This window comes from Sinocyclocheilus grahami, unplaced genomic scaffold, assembly GCF_001515645.1.
Source record: "Sinocyclocheilus grahami isolate Dianchi unplaced genomic scaffold, SAMN03320097.WGS_v1.1 scaffold92.1, whole genome shotgun sequence".
Taxonomy (NCBI): domain Eukaryota; kingdom Metazoa; phylum Chordata; class Actinopteri; order Cypriniformes; family Cyprinidae; genus Sinocyclocheilus; species Sinocyclocheilus grahami.
In genome coordinates this window covers 1,064,147-1,085,549 of record NW_015505271.1, presented here as the reverse complement: position 1 = coordinate 1,085,549, position 21,403 = coordinate 1,064,147, and the positions used below count along the sequence as shown (strand labels likewise).

Genomic DNA, 21,403 nt, shown 5'->3' with positions numbered 1-21,403 from the left:
GGGTGTAGGTAGACTAATACCTGTTTTGCCTGCCACATACTGCTTGCTTATTCACTTAGTCCTTTCCTGTACAACTTGCTAACATCGGCGATAGACAGAAATCAGAAGGTCTCCGATGACGTGCCTACTGCTCCTATCATTCACAAGCCTTCAGTTTGATCTATCCTGGTCGTAGATTTGCGGTAACAAAAGCCTCCTCACTGTTTACTAGTCATAATGATTTTAGGAGAGTTCAGAATAAATCAAATATAACAATTTATTATCAGTCAGGTAAATATGTATTATGCCAATTACATAGACAATTCAAAGATATCAAATCAATACAAGACATCAAATTCTCAAAGACAAATCTAAGAGTAAGATGCATACCTGACTTTTAGAAAAATACATAGTGTGAAGTGTGTGGACACCCTTCACACTACGGGCTTTCTGGCTACAGAATCGCCCTGACTGATTTGCAACTTTCCCTTAAATACTACCAGAACAAAGACAAAGAAATCTTTAAATCAGTTGTAAAAACATAAAAGACCTTTTGTTTGTTAGTTTCTGTGATCCAGGGTCACACCCGGCTGGAAACATTCTCACAGACCCCTAAAGGGGGACACACCCCCTCCTCAACACAACACAATTCTACAAAAGTTTTAAGTCTTTCTCACAATATAAATGACTACTAATTTACCAATCGCACAAAGACCTTTAAAATGACGCTAAACATGAAGGGGAAAAACAACAGCTTCACAAGATACATGATATGTGGGATATGCATATTCTTAATGAACTTTGGGTGAAACCTTTTGGGGGAAAAGAGGGAGAGGCAGAGAGGCCAGGGGGAGAAGGGGGTCGTAAATGGGCGAGGAGAGAGGCGTTGTTTGCTCTCTTTGAAGATTTCTTCTCCAGATAAGTTTGATTGTTTTATTGCATGGCGTCTGTTTTGTGTGAGTTCCTGAGTATTGGTTTCATGAAGAGTTAATTTCATAAGGAAATAAATTAAATCCTTTCACTGGAAACAGATGACACTGGAAGCCTCGCACTTTCAAGTTACAAATGGCCACACACGTTATTATTTTAAAAATAAGGTGAACAGTTGAATATTTATTCTTACTTCTGTTTTCTGAAGAGAACATTGCACATGTTGATATATTGTTGCATTGTTTTTACATGCCAAGTCTAATGAAAATCGTCTCTGGTTACGCATGTAACGTTTCGGTTGCGTATGGTAACCCTTGTTCCCTGAAGGAGGGAACGGAGACGTCACGTCGGATGACTGACGAAATTGGGATCTCGGTTAGAGAGACCAATCTACTTCGAGTGTAAATTAAACGAGCCAATGCACATTGACGTGCGATTATTGCAACCAGCTGCCGCTGATCACAGCGTGAGTATAAGTAGGCAGCAGATGCAGCGCATATTCAGGTTTTCGCTGAGGAGCCGAGCCGGTGACCCGTCCGCTCAGCGGTGGTACAGGAGCTGTGGCGACGGGACGTGATGACCGACGAAATTGGGATCCTACCAAGGCCGCCCTCGGCGACAGCAGCAACTGCACGCTCGGGCAGGATGTACCTGATGGCCTCAGTCTGCTTTGGTCAGCGGAGAACTGCTGGGCAAGTTCTCCACCTTGTCGCCGAAAAGGCCGACCTGGGACACGGGGCGTTCAAGAATCGTGTCTTGTCCGTCTCGCGCATGTCAGCCAGTCACAGCCAGAAATGGCGCTCCTGGACCACCATAGTAGACATCGCACGACCCAGAGGCCGCACCGTAACCTTCGTCGCTCGTAGCGCGAGGTCCGCTGTGGTGCGGCGTTCTCTGCGAACTTCCGGGTCGTGACCACCCTCGTGCAAGTCCCTCAGTGCCTTGGCCTGGTGCACTTGCAATCACGTCGTAGTGTGTAAGGCGGAGGCAGCTTTGATGTGTGCAACCCACTCGACACGGGAAACCACCACCGCTGAAGCGCCATACTGCCAACACGAAGAGCTCTCCTAGAGCGCGCTGAACTCGTTCAGTCTTCTTCTCTCAGTAGAGTAGTCAGGAGCAGAACGATGTGATCGCTCGGCTCCGAAGTGAAAAGCTGAATATGCGCTGCATCTGCTGCCTACTTATACTCACGCTGTGATCAGCGGCAGCTGGATGCAATCATCGCATGCCAATGTGCATTGGCTCGTTGAATTTACACTCAAAGTAGATTGGTCTCTAAGCGAGATCCCAATTTCGTCGGTCATCCAACGTGACGTCGAGAGTGACCGACTGAAAGGGAACCATGGTTCCCCAAGAGGGAATGAGACGCTGCATCCTCTATCAGACACTATGGGGACTGCTGCCAGCAGGACCGGTGTTTGAAGCACGTGTGAAACAACTCCAATCCCATTGGCCCACGTAGCCCGTGACGTCACAGGTGGGCACCCAGAAGCATAAGAGGGCGCCTGCTGAACATGTCACCAACTTGGTTGTCTGAAGGAGACATAAAAACAGGCAAGCCCTAGGCATGGCGGGGGGACGTAGCATCTTGTTCCCTCTCGGGGAACCATGGTTACATGCGCAATCTGAGTCCTCTAGCAGACACTATGAAGAACGGAATGCCCACTCAGCCATGCCACGGCACATGCCTGTTCAGAGCACCAAGAGAAGTGACAGACATACACCGTACCTTCCCTCAGAAAGGGAGCAAGCCACTGACGCCTGGGGCCACCAACATAACTTGGAAAAATGGGGAACCCAGCCAATAGGAGAGACATCCCATTAACCAAGCTAAGAACACAGCTATCCTCAGAAAAAGCAGCATGCAGAGCCCAGAGGGACCGCCCACTTATAAACCCCGTAGAAAGGGGGGGCAGCCCACCCCTACTACCTGACTAAGCTTAAGGGATTAAGGAAGTAGACCATCTATCAAAAACCCCAAGGGAAGATGGCTAGAAGAGGCTCAGGGGGCTGCCTATTTGAAAATCCCTGATAAGTGGGGCAGCCCGACCACAGAGTTGGGCTGGGTTTTGACACAAATTTCACGATTCGATTCGATTCTCATTCACAAGCTTGCGATTCGATTCGATTACCTATTCGATTCAATGTCGATTATTTTGGATATATATCAGGTACAGTGCATGCCAATTTTTTTTAAAGGAAAGAAATCTCTCAACTAATGCTGTAAAATATACATGAGAGTCAATCGGTACTACATTACAATAATATTGATGGTTAAAATTGACTGATTTGGTAAAATTACACTAATAATAAAGTTACAATTACATATTAATATTTCTACTTCAATTAGTTTTTTTTATATACTGTATATATATATATATAAACATAATGGTGGCTTTCATAAAAACTTGATGGATTTATTCAAACATAAATTAAACATTGAAGAACAGTAAAATTTATAATGAATATGTTATATGGTGCATATATTTAGCAAAATGCCCCTCTCTACAGTTTATTTTTTATCTGACTAATGAGTTTATGGTCACCAAATATGTTTTTTCTGAGGTAAATGTGACGTTGCGTGACATTGTTTACAAACCGTTATATTGGCGTCTTTGTGCAGCTGAAACACTGATTGAGCGATTACATGAGAGGATACGGCTTGTAAGGTTGTACCCTTTCTTTTAACTTACCTTCGGATGTTTAGTCATGTTTATTTTGTGCTGAAACTGGTATTAATGTAGACGAGATTATTAGTTCACGTGCACCTCGCGCTGCTGCATCTGTTGAACTGAGGCGCTACAGCGATCTGTCACTCCACATTAAACAGCGACAAAACTGCTTTTCTTGTTTGAATACTGCAATACAGTGGACAGAATTTGAAACCTGAGACTTTGTTTCATATTAAAAGTACCAAAGCACAATGCTTACTGCAAAATATTAGATGGGAAGTGCCCTTCAACGTTCCCTCCATTAACTGAAAACAGGCTAGACTAATCGATTCTTGTGATTTAAGAATCGATATCGTTCCGTAAAAATTATAATAGATTAATATCGAGATATCTGTATTTTTTACCCAGCCCTACCACAGAGTGCTTGAAAAAAGCCTTCATCACAAGGGAGAGACTGCACCTTCAGTCAATGGTTTGTCCCTTATCCCTCCAGAAGAGGGACAAATGCGAACGGAGCTTTCTCATTGGAAACTTGTCACAATGAGTGCATTCAGAGCCCTCGAGCACCGAACACGTGTGTTCCTCACCAAGGCACATAACACATAGATCGTGTGTGTCCTCGGGTGTCAAAAATCTAGGGCATGGAGGCACACACTTTCTAAAATGTTCACTTGCCTTGGTTTTCCGCACAACGCCTTCACACGCACTGTCAAACCCGTGACAGGTGCCCGGCTGTGACGTCATGGGCTACGTGGGCCAATGGAATTGGAGTTGTTTCACACATGCTTCAGACACCAGCCCTGCTGGTGGCAGTTCACATAGTGTCCAATAGAGGACGCAGCGGGAGTTCCCTATAAGAGAGAAGGGCATTTGTCCTATTTCAGGGCACAGGGGAAGTAAAACATAATACAATTAGTCTTTGGTAGGATGCCAGATCTGCACCCTGGATCAGTTTTCAGCTTGTGCTGGCTAAGAGGAAGTGAACTGAAGCTCACAATCAGAATAAGTAGACTCTCAAGAAAGAGGCTGAGATTATTTTTATGGTTACTTTGAGATGGATTTAAAAATCAATATTGGTTTGAATACTGGATGGCATTCTTCTGTTTTTATTTTAAATGTAATTTGCACCGAACTGGCTAAAAGGCTAATGTATTTTACTAATGGATTGTGTTGTTTTGCGATCTTAACATTTAGTTTGCTTAATGTTATAGTATGTGAGAATGACGGAATCATTGGAAAAATAAATCTAAAATCATCTGACTATGAAATTCACATTCCATTTGGACTCTGCAAAAGACAATCCGTCCATTAAGACTCATCAGGATATTCGTCCTATCAAATCACACCTATACCACACCTCTCTAGTGCTAATGGGCTGCTCAGGCTCACTGAGTGCCTCTATTTCACTCCCAAATTTGATTTCCATCCAAAACCAAATCTCTTTAAAGTGCTGGACTAACAGATAAGAGACATTAGATGCTGAATGTAATGTTTCAGCGCCTGCTAATATGACCAAATCCCTCTGATTTCTGAGGGGGAAATCCCTTCACCACTGGCACCTGGCCATCTCCAGTCCTTCTGCTTGACAGATTAAAAGAAAAGAGCCAAATAACAGCCTCAAATGCAGATTCATTGAAACCACAACCCAGAAGCTCTGCAAAACTATGATATGGGGAAAATCTGCAAAGACAATATGATTGACAAGTGTGCTTTAAGGAATTACTTGTGTCTGTCACGGATGGATAGGAGGATGGATGATAAACGATGATATAGATTCCCCAATAAAATAAGTTAATGAAAAAATACAACCTATTTTTTTTCAGCTTTCAGAACTATCATTTGGCTTTGGCTTTTTTTTTACAAGTGGGTTTGCATTCTTAAATGTGAAGTGTGTAATTTCTGTACCGCTAGTCTAACTATACAAAATTGCAAAAAATACTGTCTATTCTGCATGATGACTTTTAATGTGTTTCCTTACAGCATATTTTCATGAATTTTTTTCCCCTCTTTCCATGTCTTCCCTGCCCTTCACTTCCATTTTGTCCACTGACATGCTTCATCAGAGGAGTCATTCCCGTCATTCTCCTGGGACTTTACTGGAAGTATGATCAACTTTTTGTATTCAGTTTTCTAGTAATATATTCTAGGCTTGACATAAGAATCTACATCAGTGGCTCTTAAACAGGGGGCCTCACCAAACTTCTAAGGGGGGTCTCAAAATGATTTAAAATGTTTTTAAATAATACAAAACAAGACTTGGAGTCAACAATGTTGAGAACCACTGATCTAAGATTAACTTTGTTTTGTTATTATTGGATACAGTAAGTCCCAGGTCTGTTTGTCCTCAGTGTCAGTAGGAATCTGAGGATCAGCAGCCTGTTGCACTGCAAAACATGAAATCAAAGGAGGTCTAGTACTGTGACTCTAGGGCCAGTGACCTTTGATCATTTCAGGCAGATTAAGAAGCACACCGTTAAAATGCACCTGTCGATGGGAGCATAAATTGGGGGTCTAAGCCCAAAATGAGTATTTCCTCAAACGGGATTAGCCCAGCTGTTACAGGTGTTACATTGCCTCTAATACTTTGATACCATAATGATCCCTTAGATCGTCAGTGTGGTTTGGAGTTCATCCCAGTTTTGATGCATCTGAGATAAAATTGAGGTTTAGCATACAAGACAATGTTATTACAGGGAGTTTCAGAACAGCATTCCTTGTAATATTCCAAGATAACAAAGTCCAAAAGCATTCATCTGACTTCATGTAACCACCACCTTGTTTACTTTCTCAGCCCATTCCTGATTCCCCCATGAGACGCTCCGCATCCACTTTTGCACCACAGCGCCCTCAGGAGGTGAATCTGAATGACTACACTTTGGTGAAACCTGTTCAAGAACGACATCACCACCATCACCATCATCACCGATGCCATCATCGTAGGGACAGAGACAAGAAACAGAGATCTCTGGACAGGTCGCCCACTGGCCAACACAAAGCTACAGGTCAATACACTTTCATAAGATCCCTGTAAAATACAACTCAAAACTAGATGCATGAAGTGATGTAGCACAATGTTTTCATCCACGGATTTCTCTGGGGATTTTTAGTTGCATCAGTTGCAACTGATTCTAAACCCAGATGGGATTCGGTTGTTTTGAGGATTGGTGAAGTGCAGAAGCAGGGCCTGGTGTGAGAGCGTCCGGCCGCAGCTGGCCTCTATTAGCCAGATAAAAGGGACTGACAGACATGTTGACCCATGACCTGATAATTTATGGTTACCTCTCAGCAGGCCAATTGAGAACATGGAAGAAAAATTCAGGCAGTCAGGTTTTTGACTGGAGTCTGAAAATCCAGAGGAGAGGGGAGACTGGGAGAGATGGATCTGCCACAGCAGGGCTCAATAGCTCAAGAAATCCTGTTGGTTTTGTTTTATTTTTCCTTCAAGTTTATATAAAAAAAAAGCAGGAAGGGGTCAAAAAATCCTGACCTGTTTGGCACAGATAATTGTACTTGAATTTAAAATACGATTTTTTTTCTCAGTTGTTAAAGGGTTAGTTCACCCAAAAATGAAAATTAGCCTGTGTTTTACTCACCCTCAAAGCATCCTAGGTGTATGTGACTTTATTCTTTCAGACGAATCCAATCTAAATTATATTAAAAATTGTCCTGGCCCCTCCAAGCCTTTCAATGGGGGGTAATGGGTGTTGGTTGTCAACAGTTCAGAAGACGTGAAATAAAGTGTACGCATCCGTAATAAAACGTCCCTCACACGGCTCCAGGGGGTGAATAAAGGCCTCCTGTAGCGAATCCATGCATTTTTGTAAGATAAATATCCATATTTCAAATGTAATAAACACTTTTTTCTCACTTCCGCTGACTGTGGTACGTGGAAGACGTTCAGGCGGATGACAGTCAGCGGAAGTGAGAAAAAAGTGTTTATTATATTCATTACATTTGAAATATGGATATTTATCTTGAAAAAAAATGCATGGATTCGCTACAGGAGCCCTTTATTCACCCACTGGAGCCGTGTGAGGGACTTTTTATTATGGATGCAAGCACTTTATTTCACGTCTTTGAACTGTTGACAACCAACACCCACTTACCCCCCATTGAAAGGCTTGGAGGGGCCAGGAGAATTTTTAATATTACTCAGATTGGATTCGTCTGAAAGAAGAAAGTAACATACACCTAGGATACTTCGAGGGTGAGTAAAACACAGGCTAATTTTCATTTTTGGGTGAACTAACCCTTTAAGGAAGTCTTTAAGTTCTCACAAAGTTTTTTTTTTTTTTTGTAAGAAAATATGAGCAGATATTGCATTGTATTCTGCTTTCCACATTATTAAGACTTATTTTAATTTCTTATTTTGTTTTTTGACCTAATTTGGCAAATATTGTTTTTCTTTAAGCATCCTTTTTTTCTTAAGCAGTTTTGTAGTTAAAACAACAACAAAAAGAAAGTAATTTAATAATAGTAATAAGAATTAAAAATCTTCAATCACAATTTAGCTTTTCAAGTAAAATGAACTACTTTTATCTAGATAAAAGTACTGATTAAGGAAACACTTTTGTTGCAGTGCATGTTTTGTCGCAGTGCATTGTCTTTTTTCCCTCATATTTTTCGTTGGTTCTCAGGCACAGCCGCTGACCTTGTAGAGGAGAGGACGCATGACCGAGGTCGTTCCCACGAGAGGAAGCATCATTCATCTTCGGCGGAGAAGCAGCGGTATTACTCATGTGATCGCTATGGCAGTCAGGAACACTGTCCCAGCAAGTCTGCCGTGGCAAGCTGTGCCACTTCGCCTAGCGAGGCCCAGGAGGCCAGTCTCAACAAGCAGGTGGGATGGGGTTGTCAAGACAGGACAGGGACATGTGTTAAAATAGGCTAGGTCAGAGGTTTGAGACTGAAAAATGTTTAGGAATAAATAAAAAGATCTGTTGATTTCGATCTAATAAAAAACATGTTAGGGATTTGAGACAAGATAAAAATTTAATAATTACGAATGTTGAAATCTGTGGTAAGTGCCAAGATGCATTATACAGTAATAAAGATAATGTTCTGATTTAAACACAAGTTACGCTCTATGGTCAGCATCTGTGTCCCTCAATATAAGAAAAAAGCAATACACTTACAGTGGAAGAGAGGGCAAGAGATTTTTCAAATACACACTGTTTTGAAACACATATTTAAGACTTATATTGTACATTAACAAGATACTAACATGGAATGATGGAAAGTTCTATGCAATCTTTTAACTTCTGTCATTACCATATAACCTGGTACCCTTCACATGATGCGTGAAAGGATACTGGAAAGGGAAGTGGCGTAACCTTTCGCCAAGGACTGAACCAAAGTTTCACCCACAGAAATTAGGCAGTAATAGAAAATCATCCAAAAAGTAGAAGATCTTTCCAGTTACTGGATCATTTCTTTGCAACAAAATGGACTCTATCTATTGTCTATGTATTTCAGTATTTCCCATAGCAGACTGTGGTAGCAGCTAAGTCTTTCCATCATATTTTTAATAATATGATCACAACTAATTATATAATAATAAAGTATATTTTATATATTATTAATCTTTCTCATGATTTGCCACTGTAATTGCATTAATGTAAAAGCGGTTATTGTTTTTAGAAACTGCGGGACTAGTTTAAAACCTAGAAATATTCCTTTAAGTTATCCAATTTATTTTTCAGCACAGAAGTAAGTAACTTATTATTATTATTATTATTATTATTATTCTGTGAATGTACGAGATTTATGATTCATTAGGCGCTATAGGTAAATAACTATAAGAACAACAAAGTGCAGTAAACTGCAAAACTATTTGCGCTACAAACCAGTGTATTTGTGATTACAAATGTAAATCAAAATAATTTCACAAATGCTAGTTTGCAATGGCAGGCAGCATAACAGACTGTTTTGTGCAACTAAAATAACTGGAAGTGGTAAAAATAGCCACATCCACAAGGTGGATTGTGAGTATTAGACTGATAAAAGTTAGGTCAGTTAGCTTTTATACCTTTTTAATGAAAACAAAAATCAACATTGCATTGCTTACCTTGTCTGATGACAACTAATTTGTATGTTTAGAATAATATTAGTTGCATTTCAGGGATTTTAGCTGTTTAAAGTCAGTTTTGCCATTACATATTTTTCAGATGGTAAAGCAGAGAATGTAGCTATAGTACAGTTAGACTCTTCTGCACAGGCTGCTGTTGGATTTAAAGCTCTCAGGCCACCAGTCACAGAAATGCTGTAAAGTGATAACCATTCCTACTCAAGCAATGAAGATATTGAGATGTTATAGGATTTTTTTTTCTAAAGTGTTTTACATTTTGTGATATAAACATGATAAATTAAAATGTTTCTCTTCTCTACGGCTGTAGTGCAACCACTCATAGGCTTTCACTTCTCTTTCCACTCTTCTTCCACACCATTTCTCTGTGCATTTGTCCGTCATTTCTTTCTTTGTCTTCACTGTCATTTTCACTCTCTTCTTTTTTTTCATTTTTGTCCTATTCATTTTCCATCTTTTTCTGCTGTCTTGTCCAACATGTTACTTCTCCTTTCCTTCCGTCCTTCTTTGGCCCCTGGTCCTTATCTAACCTTTTGGGCATTTTCCCCTCACCATTTTATTGTTTTGATTTGCTTGTTGAATTTTCATCTAGGGCAGTGGGTGGGCTAAGGGGAGCCCGGTGTTGTTGACCTCAGGGGCGAGCACTCCAAGCCATGGGCGCAGACAGCTGCCCCAGACCCCCCTTACTCCTCGTCCCTCTGTGGCCTACAGGACTGCCAACTCCTCCCCTGTGCAGTTTCTGGGCACACAGGCCGGCTTGCTTCCCTCGAGTCCCGGCAGGCTGAGCCGCGGTCTGTCCGAGCACAACTCCCTCTTACACAGCGGCTCCATCTCCAGCTCGCAGGCCCCCGTCAGTCGCATTAACTCAGAACCCTTCCTTGGGCCCCCGGACCACCCTGCCGTCCTCCAACCCGAAGCCTACGCTGTCTTCCAAGAGGATCTGAGCCCTCAGATGGGCCGTTCTCCCCAGACTATAGGGATGCCGATCGTGGCGATTCCCCCACCTCCCCAACAGCAGTTCCGTGGGCTTCCCAATGGATACCACTTTACCATGGGCCCCGGCGCCAGCAGAGGACGGGCACGGCAGTACTACCCAGAGGCAGAGGTGGACGACTGGTGCTAGCATGGCTTTAATTTACACTCACACATACAGATGATTTTGTTTTTCGAATCATGATGAGTTTTATCATCTCTTATTTTGCGGGTGGTGTTAAATGCAGTAATACATGTATTTGTTTTTCAATGTCCAAAGGATAAAACATACATGTACACTTACAAAGCAGCAGATGTGGTATAAAAAGGATAAAATTCACCCAATTTGGATGTATTTCAGTCAGGCAAAATGGTTTGGTGGGTGTGGTCTCTTTAAAAACACACAAGATTGACAGTTTATGTGCAAACACATGGGCTTTCTCTTAATCTTTGCCTTTTTAAGGGCAACAAATGCCAAAATGTGCTTGTGTAACCTGGGAAAAGACTGACCCACTGCTTCAAATGTAGACCACAATGGGCATCTGGCCAGTTTCCCTCAAAGCCAGCCTCTGAGACGCACCCCAAATGCAAATATTCCCATGAAAATGTTATCTTGGCATTATAGATGTACCTTGTATCGTTTTATTTGGCGAAACGCACAATATCAGTGCCCCCCATCTCCGTCTAAGAGAATTAAACGTTATTTCACACTGTTGCTAAAGCAGATTGTTCATTATGCTGCTGATGACCATTCCTCACACATATCACTATGTGTGAAACCTTTGACAACCATATTGTACTTTGTTTTATATCAAATTGTGGATATTTTATCTATTCATTATGTGCTTTTTTGTATTGTAAAGACGAACGGTTTTACGTAAATCGCTTACGGCTTCATCATACTGTCAGGTCTAACAATTCTTCTTGACTGCTCCAGATGTTATTTACAAAGTGCCTAACCTTTTGAATATATTGTAGTAGTGATGCAACCTCAGTCTTTTTTTTAGTGCATCCACACTTGAGAGAGTGAACTGAACAAGCTCTAAGGGTTAAATGGAACTACAAGGTGTTACGATCGCAGGCCTTAATTCAGAAGATACAGTACCTTTGATTTCACATTAGGTTTTTGAATGGAAATGACAGTATGATTGTTTTGTTTTTTAAATTCTTGTCTCCTTTTTTGTACAATTTTAGTACTGAGTGGAATATTGAAAAATTCCGTCACCAAAAGCATATATTAGTATGGAGTACCTATTAAAAAACTGCAGTAGTTGTGTATTTGTCCTGACGGGGACTTTATAACCACAGTTGTAAAATTGCATGTTAAAAAAGTCTTCAATTCTTGATTGACCATGGTTAAGAAACCAATATTTATGGTGTATATTTCCTGTCCTGATGAAGATGCTCAGACTGCATTGCTATTTGCCTTCTCTGTTTGATCTTTTATGGTTATATGCAAGGCCTGAGAACCGAGGAACTGTCACAAAGCAGCATGCTTTGCTCATGTAGCAGGTTTCCTGATGTGAGCACGTGTTGCGTTGCATTGAGTCGGGGTCCTGGCACCGGTACAGAAGGCTGATCTGTGTTAAGGTTAAACTTTCACCCTCATGGCACTCCTCCAAGCACCCCCAGACACACATACACACTCACAGCTTTTATTCTGCCGCCGTTCCCCAGCTGCTGGCTGTATAGAAATATGGGCGGCTCCTTTTTATCATGCTGGTAACATGAGAGGAATATTGAGCCACCTGAATTCAGAGGCTGAGGCAGTCTGAAAGAACAGAAACAAGCCTCTGTATCGGGACACTGTACGGTCCAGGATTATTTCACGAGTTCTGCATTGACATACATGAATACATTAGATGCTTGGAGAATTGTTTGGGTAATCAGGTGATTCTTGGCCACTGATGTGTCAGGACTCTGCTGACAGTGAATGTTCTTTCCTTTTGTTTTGTTTTGTTTAAACATATATTTTCTTTATGTAGGGCTATGCAACGAGATGACACTTTGAAAAATATACTTCATTAATTTTGTAGCTTTACCTGCTGGGAAATCCAGATTCAGGCTTTAGCATGATAGTGACCAAATCTTTTTTTTTTTTAATATATATATATATATATATATATATATATAAAAACAAAAGAAAATGTATGAAAAAGTATATTTTAGAATGCATAAAGGCACAGTGATTTTAAAAAAGCAGAAATCAGCAAAAAAAATAATATATATATATATATATTTAAAAATTGCAAGTTTCTGTATTTGCATGCATCAGAGATGTCCAGTTTGTCAGGGGAAAAAAAGAAAAATGTTGTTTCAGATCTATAGTCTGAACAACTGCTATTTTTCTACATGCTCTTTGAGAGTGAGGTTAAAGGATGTGCTGACATTTTGCTGATATTGTTATGAGTTGTTGCATTGTTCACGTGTAACTATGGAACAAATCTTTGCACTCCCAGCACATCTATTGATGTCCTTCGGCATGTTGGCTCAAAACTGGGGTTCTGTCGATAAATCCATTTCTTCAGCTTCGCTATGATTTGGGAAAACATCATATTCATCTATCAAACCTTTCATAATTGATTGCCAAAATCTGAAATGCTCTTTTCCCCTGTACATCAACCAAGCTTAAATGTGGCTGTTTCCAGAAAGATTAATGTTTGCATGGTCTTAAAATGTATGTGCATGTTGAAATACCCATGGGTTATCTTCATACTTTTTGATACAATGCATTATTTTTTTGGTTTGATTTTTTAAATGACCTTTGATATGAATTAGGGGATTTGTTGAAATAAAAAAAAAGAATTGTTGAACCATTTATAAATAAAGGAAAAAGTATTGATATGTTGACAGCTCCGTCCATGCATAAGAGCTGGCACATCCTTTATTTGATTTCTGCTATTGACTTGTTTGTTGCCTGATTTCTGTTCCATGGCCAGACTTTGAAATCTGCAGTTGTTTCTACTATAACATTTTGTATTAAGCGAAGTCCTTGAATTAAAAAATGAACTCAAATAATAGAGATCTGTGGTTTATTGAAGGCTTACGTTATCATGAAAACCTGCATGTATTACATTTTTAATACACATTTTCTTCTTAAAGGGGGGAAATACATGGGATCCGCAGCAGTATAGTGTATTTTTCTTTTTGATTGATGATGTTACAGATTGATCAAAGCATGAAACTGTACAGGAGTGGCCAGGTGAATCAGGGTCCCACCTGTCTGGAGGCTTACTGGGATCTGATTCGTGTAATGTGGGCGGGCTTGAACGGGGATGATTGGGAAGCGTGCACTTGCAGAGCAAGTCTTCTAGAAGTAGACTGATAACAGATATCTCGCCCACTACTTCTATAAACTTTCCAACACCATAGACACATCAGCTTTTAGCTGTAATTTATATTCATGATTTTCCCCCAACCCCAACATTTTCATCATTTTACTACCATTTGAGTGTTAACTGTTGCCAGCACTGGAGGAACACTGCTTTTCAAAGATGTGGTTCATTATATCATTGTGTTCACTGGTTAAAGCTTTCCATGCAGACATCTCGGAAATAGGATCTGGCGCTCCGGACTCAGGTAAGAACAGAGCAGAAACACTTCACCTGCCGAGTCCGACGCTCGCGTGTAGTGTAAACAAAACAATTAGCATTCAGTGGAATATTATAACTAGTTTACGTTGTTTAATTAAAAAGAAATGGATAAATAAAAATGGGATTAAAAGGGCATTTACCCCACTAACTGGCACGCTTAGGCTACTTTTTCTTAACTGTTTAACAGCCTAAAATTAACATCCAGGTGATTAAGAAGTATTTTCTTAATTCGTGGTCATTTATGCGCCTATTGCAAAATATGCTCTTATAATACTAGTTACATATAGTAATACAGTCAGTCCTTGCAAGTGCTATGGCAATTTTTTATCATTTTAGTAATTTATTGAATTTTTCCATTCTCTGGTGCAGTTGTGTTGCCATATTATCCCGAGGTGGCGGTGTAGTAACGCATATAAATGCTGGCATATTCTCTAATTGTACATCACCTTTTTGTCGTGTTGAAGCATGAGCTTAGCCAGCCAATGAAAAGCTAAAACAATTACAGACTATTTCAAGCTACGAAAAATTCAAATAGCCTAATGTGTTTGCAGTTTGTACACTCTGATGGTAAAGCTCATAGAATATCCTGTCAACAGTAGTTGAACATATTTCTTCGTGAAAAGCCATAACCACATTCAAGTTCTTTACATTTTTTCCAGAAATCTGTTCCACAGTCTTATACCACCATGTCACAATTTATGCTTAAAAGCGTCCATATGTTAAAAGAAACTGATTTGGGTTTTCTAATTGATCTAATGTTACAGCAGTTTCTCATGGGCCCTGTTTCAGCCACCTGTCCCATTGAATAGGGTCTGTCTTCTCAGTGGTTGGAGAACATTGTGGATAATCTGGGGATTATTAGAGCGAGTCTGCAGAACCCATCATGTTATCAGTGCAGTAGCATGTTTTACAACCTTTAATAAGATGTGCCATTCATGAGCTTGTGTTCATTTATTCAGTACATTTGTTGGTTTCCAATTGGGCTTCATAAAATCTCAGTTGCCATCAACATATTTTCAAGATACTGAGACAGAGACATTAGATTTATACAGAGATTTTTCTCTTTGTTAAAGCCCTAAATTACATAATTGAAGAGATCAGATGTAGGTTTGAGAATGGTCAGGTTTTTATATTGTAGTTTTTGGAAAATGTTCTAGTTTTACTGGAAATTTGTAGCACATCTTGCTTTTATTTGATCATGTGTACGACTCTGATCAAGTCTAACTTTCAGAATGTTTTTAAAAGCCCCGTCTGATTGTGGTACAGTAACATTATTTTGTCTATGGGGCAGATAATAATGTATATTGCCGTTTTAGAACTTCTTGGCAAGGTCCTTCAACAAGAGGTACATTTAAAATATTATAAATATAAAATATTATTACAATTTCAAATAACTATTTTCAATTTCAGTATATTTCAAAATATAATTTGTTCATGTGATTGCAAAGCTAAATTTTAAGCAGCTATTATGCCGGCCTTCAGTGTCACATAATCCTTCAGCAATTATTCTAATATGCAGATTTGGTGCTCAAGTAACATTTCTTATTATTATCAATGTTGAAAACAGTTGCTCTGCTTAATATTTTAGTGGAAACTGTGATATACTCAGTTTTTTACAGGATTACTTGAATAGAAGTTCAAGAGAACAGCATTCATTTGAAACAGAAATCTTTTGTAACATTAGAAATGTGTTTACTGTCACTTTTGATCAATTTAATGCATACTGAATAAAAGTAGGAATTTCTTAAAAAAGTAGTGTACATATGGATAGTTAGTTGACAAAAGATTAGACAAATGGGATTGATTAATCCTATCCATAGACAAAGAAAAAAGGACATACACAATATTGTTCTGAACACATGTTTTTCCTCAAACGTCTTTTACTGTATTTTAATACACTCTCAGCCAGTGTTAGCCAGTCATGTCCTTACTCCATCATTACAGTGAGAACATCAGCTGTGTGCATGATATCACAGTGATAATAGACGGATTGGCTGTCAAATGCAAGGTTACGGTCTGTTTGCTCTGAACACATTTAAATCTCTGGTGTGTCTGTCTCTGTGGCAGCTTCAGGCAGGCAGCTATAGTAGCAAGCAGACATAATTAATGCTGTCCCTGATTGATAACCATGAGTCTGGTGAGCAGCTAGGGTAAAGAAATCACCTTAAACTTGACTGATTATTTGTCTGGAGGCCATTGCATTACTGTACTGTAAGAAAAATGCAGGCTGGCTGTCTGGGTTACACAGCCATGGAGACTAGACCTAATCTGGACAGTGTTACCCTTATCACATCACATCAGTAGGCAAGAAGTAAAGAGCTCAACCTGTGCCTTAGTAAAATCTGCACATGCTTTCAGTTAGCTATATGTTTTTAAACTAAATGAGAGAATGATGGACTGTAAATGCGAAGAAAAGCTTCCATTGTGTGGAATTAAAGGTTCAGATTTCGATAGATTTGTTGCACTTTCAGTTGTTTTTCATAACGTTAAAGGTAATTATAATTTGTCCTAACAAGCAGATAGTTCACCCAAAAAAATATTCTCTCATCATTTACTCACCCTCCTGTCATTCCAAACCTGTATGACTTTCTTTCTTCTGTTTAACAAAAAATAAAAAAAGACTTTACTTTTAATACCCAAGTAGTATAACCACACTAAAATGTAACCTCGCTGATATTAAATTTCTTCAGTAAAGACAAGTCATTTTATGTGCCCTTACCTGTACACACAACATGTTACCTTGTCCACACCACTACTTCACAAGAAGTATTCTGTAACGTAATATCTAAATCATTAAGGTTCAGGGTGTATTCTATTAATTTCCTCCAGAGGCGTAGTGCTTGTCTGGAAATTTAGAAATGAAATGCATTTTTTTTTTCAATAAAGTTAAGATCATGGTGAGGCTTATACAGGAGCATATAGCCTACCATCATTTAACAATGTCAGAGACCATACTTTTTTATGAATAGTACTGTGAATTTTATTATTATATATTTTTCTTCTTCTAAATTTTAATTATGTTTTGCTTAAAAATTACAAGATCAAAATATTCTTTAGTAGTAAATGTACACTACCGCTGAAAAGTTTGTAAGACTTGTATTAAAAAAAAAGAAGTCTCTTATGCTCAAGGCTGCATTTATTTGATCAAAAATACAGAAAAAAAAATCTTGCAAAATGTTATTTCAATATAAAAGAATGGTTTCTATTTTAATACACTTTAAAATATAATTTTTTTCTGTGATGCAAAGCTGAATTTCCATCAGCCATTACTCCAGTCTAAAGTGTCACATGATCCTTCAGAAATCATTCTAATATGATGATTATTATCAGTGTTGAAACTGTTGTGCTGCTTCATATTTTTTTGGAACCTGTGATACTTTTTTTCAGGATTCTTTGATGAATAAAAAGTTTTTTAAAAAAAGCATTTATTTAAAATAGAAATATTTTCTAGCAATATACACTACCGTTCAAAAGTTTGGGGTCAGTACATTTTTATTCTTTCTTTTTTTGAAAGAAACTAAAACTTTTATTCAGCAAGGATGTATTTAAAATAGAAATATTTTCTAGCAATATACACTACCGTTCAAAAGTTTGGGGTCAGTACATTTTTATTCTTTCTTTTTTTGAAAGAAACTAAAACTTTTATTCAGCAAGGATGTGTTAAATTGATAAGAAGTTATAGCAAAGATTTATATCGTTAGAAAAGATTTATATTTTGAATTAATGCTGTTCTTTTTAACTTTTTATTCATCAAAGAATCCTGAAAAAGTATCGCAGTTTCCAAAAAAAAAATTAATTTGGCAGCACAACTGTTGCCAAGATTGATCATTCTAATAATAAATCAGCATATTAGAATGATTTCTGAAGGATCATGTGACACTTTACACTGGAGTAATGGCTGATGGAAATTCAGTTTTACATCACAGAAATAAATTATATTTTAAAGTATATTAAAATAGAAACCATTATTTTATGTTGTAATAACATTTTGCAAGAGTACTGTTTTTTCTGTATTTTTAATCAAATAAATGCAGCTTTGATGAGCTTAAGAGACTTCTTTAAAAAACATTACAAGTCTTACTGATCCCAAACATTTGAGCGGTAGTGTATATGTGGATCAATTGTTCAGAAAAAGATCTATAACATGTATTTAGATAATAAATAGCGCACTTCTGACGTTAATCGGTAGCATTAGGGTTAGCCTTCTTTGATGGCTTACAGGTCAGTATTGTGCTGATAACTCATTTCATTAAGGTTGTTTAGTATGTAACAGTTAGTGTTGCCATTTGGTGCCAATGTCCCTCTTAATATAAACATCAAACTGGTGTAGGTCTCGCTGCTTTTTTCCGTTTGATTAGCATGGATTGGAATCCTGTGGGCGCCCCTGGACGTTTCTGACGCCAGTCATTCGGCTCTCAAAACACTGATTTGATTAGTGAGAAATTCACCCTTAAAGCAACATTTGGCAGAATTTCAGTGTGCGGTTGATTTGTGGCTGGTGGGCAGGAACAGACCTGTTAACTCTGTAAGGAAAGTCAGAGTGGATAATGATGCTCTTTGGGTTTTCTTGGCACTGTCTTCCATGCTGCTTTGAGATTGCTCTATTACATTAATCCATTGAAACAGATGTGCCTATCGGACCTGTCAAGTTTAGTTAAGTCTTTTTCATGTGATGTAACATCAATTTTTAGTCTGTGTATATCATAGTTTGAGATCATTTTGGTATGTCCGCTGAAAATTGGTACTCTGATGCATTACCCTCTTCGTGTCATTTAAAGAGTCCGGAACCTGGCATGTAGTCATGGAACATTTTGAGATGTCAGTGCCATAGTTGACAGAAAGCAAACACTCAACTAAAAGGAATGACATTTTCAGCTTTTTCTAACAAATCCAGTTGTTTTGTCACGGCTTGTCTGACAGTTGGAGAGTTATTTGCTTTTGTATTAAGAATAGCAAGAATAGAAGAATAGAATAGAATAGAAGAGATGCATGTCTAGAAGGGCTTAGGGCAGCAGTTTTGTTAATGATGCTGTAATCCTTTTATTTATTTATTTACCTGTCATGTACTGTTTTTTCTGTATTTTTAATCAAATAAATGCAGCTTTGATGAGCTTAAGAGACTTCTTTAAAAAACATTACAAGTCTTACTGATCCCAAACATTTGAGCGGTAGTGTATATGTGGATCAATTGTTCAGAAAAAGATCTATAACATGTATTTAGATAATAAATAGCGCACTTCTGACGTTAATCGGTAGCATTAGGGTTAGCCTTCTTTGATGGCTTACAGGTCAGTATTGTGCTGATAACTCATTTCATTAAGGTTGTTTAGTATGTAACAGTTAGTGTTGCCATTTGGTGCCAATGTCCCTCTTAATATAAACATCAAACTGGTGTAGGTCTCGCTGCTTTTTTCCGTTTGATTAGCATGGATTGGAATCCTGTGGGCGCCCCTGGACGTTTCTGACGCCAGTCATTCGGCTCTCAAAACACTGATTTGATTAGTGAGAAATTCACCCTTAAAGCAACATTTGGCAGAATTTCAGTGTGCGGTTGATTTGTGGCTGGTGGGCAGGAACAGACCTGTTAACTCTGTAAGGAAAGTCAGAGTGGATAATGATGCTCTTTGGGTTTTCTTGGCACTGTCTTCCATGCTGCTTTGAGATTGCTCTATTACATTAATCCATTGAAACAGATGTGCCTATCGGACCTGTCAAGTTTAGTTAAGTCTTTTTCATGTGATGTAACATAAATTTTTAGTCTGTGTATATCATAGTTTGAGATCATTTTGGTATGTCCGCTGAAAATTGGTACTCTGATGCATTACCCTCTTCATGTCATTTAAAGAGTCCGGAACCTGGCATGTAGTCATGGAACATTTTGAGATGTCAGTGCCATAGTTGACAGAAAGCAAACACTCAACTAAAAGGAATGACATTTTCAGCTTTTTCTAACAAATCCAGTTGTTTTGTCACGGCTTGTCTGACAGTTGGAGAGTTATTTGCTTTTGTATTAAGAATAGCAAGAATAGAAGAATAGAATAGAATAGAAGAGATGCATGTCTAGAAGGGCTTAGGGCAGCAGTTTTGTTAATGATGCTGTAATCCTTTTATTTATTTATTTACCTGTCATAAAATGTTCTATTATGTGACATATCATGGACATTACATTTTTGCTGCAAAATGGTTGGACTCTCTTGCAGCACCTTTAAATACTGTGAAATCATTATACAGCATACTCGTACAACAACCTGTTAAAGGTCATCCTGGAGAATATTACTTAAAAAGCTTGACCTCAACACTTTAAAAAGTATTTAAATAATAGTAATAATTATTGTTTATTTAAATAATTATTTAGTATTATTTTATTAATTATAATTTTATTTATTTCAATTAAACAATTGGAAATCTGATGCAGAATTATGGCACACTTTTTTTAAATTACCATTTTAAACTTATATGAATCGAACCAAACTAACAAAGCAGAATGGTATGGAGAGCAGATGATGGGGAAAAAAGAAGAGGCCATGTATAAAAGACATTAACATTATGGTCCAGATATGACGAAAAGCTTCAGTTGACAAATTGAGTAACACTGAACAGATGATTTTAAAATGTCTCTCTTTATGTTTAATATTGCCAAGGTGAACAAAGTTTTCCATAAAAAAACGAATTTGCATTTTATACTTTTTAAATAATTCTTATTTATTGAATCTTCAAACTATTATTCAGTAAAGTTGAGCAGTTTTCCAAATGAATGCACATTACATTTGCTTAATCTGTTTTGGTATTGAAATTCTGTCCTTGTGAATTAGTCCAGATAATACTGTACTGTACTGTGAGCTTTTTATTTTAAAAAAGCCCTTCAGTTCTTCACTTTTATTCTTTGCACTTTCATTCAGTGACAGGGTTGATGCATTGTTGAATTGAATCCAAAAAGATACCAATCCAAATGGGGTTTGGGGTTGATGTTGGGCAAGTGGCCAGGAGTCTCTTTGATAAGCTGCTGTCAGCCTGTACTGTATACATCCTGTGTGTTCAGCACCCTGTATTCATTAGGAGCTGGAATGTGTACTTTACTACTGTACCACAACCTATAGAGAGCTGGAACCCTGTCCTTCATCACAGAATGTGCCCAGACTCACCTACAGCCAGAGCTGTCACCACTGCAG

The 21,403-nt window shown here is 38.5% G+C and overlaps 2 protein-coding genes across 2 annotated transcripts in view; both read left to right on the top strand.

Moving 5' to 3' along the window:
• cacna1ba (calcium channel, voltage-dependent, N type, alpha 1B subunit, a) overlaps positions 1–11,735 on the top strand; it is a 121,877-nt gene extending 110,142 nt beyond the window's left edge. The window contains exons 49-52 of the mRNA XM_016275226.1: positions 5,648–5,686; positions 6,376–6,586; positions 8,222–8,424; positions 10,262–11,735. Coding sequence (XP_016130712.1) covers positions 5,648–5,686; positions 6,376–6,586; positions 8,222–8,424; positions 10,262–10,792 — 984 coding nt within the window. The 3' untranslated portion in view covers positions 10,793–11,735. The remainder of the gene's footprint in view (positions 1–5,647; positions 5,687–6,375; positions 6,587–8,221; positions 8,425–10,261) is intronic.
• Positions 11,736–14,135: 2,400 nt separating this feature from the next.
• LOC107587426 (collagen alpha-1(V) chain-like) overlaps positions 14,136–21,403 on the top strand; it is a 60,988-nt gene continuing 53,720 nt past the window's right edge. The window contains exon 1 of the mRNA XM_016275225.1: positions 14,136–14,220. Within this exon, the coding sequence (XP_016130711.1) occupies positions 14,136–14,220 (85 nt within the window). The remainder of the gene's footprint in view (positions 14,221–21,403) is intronic.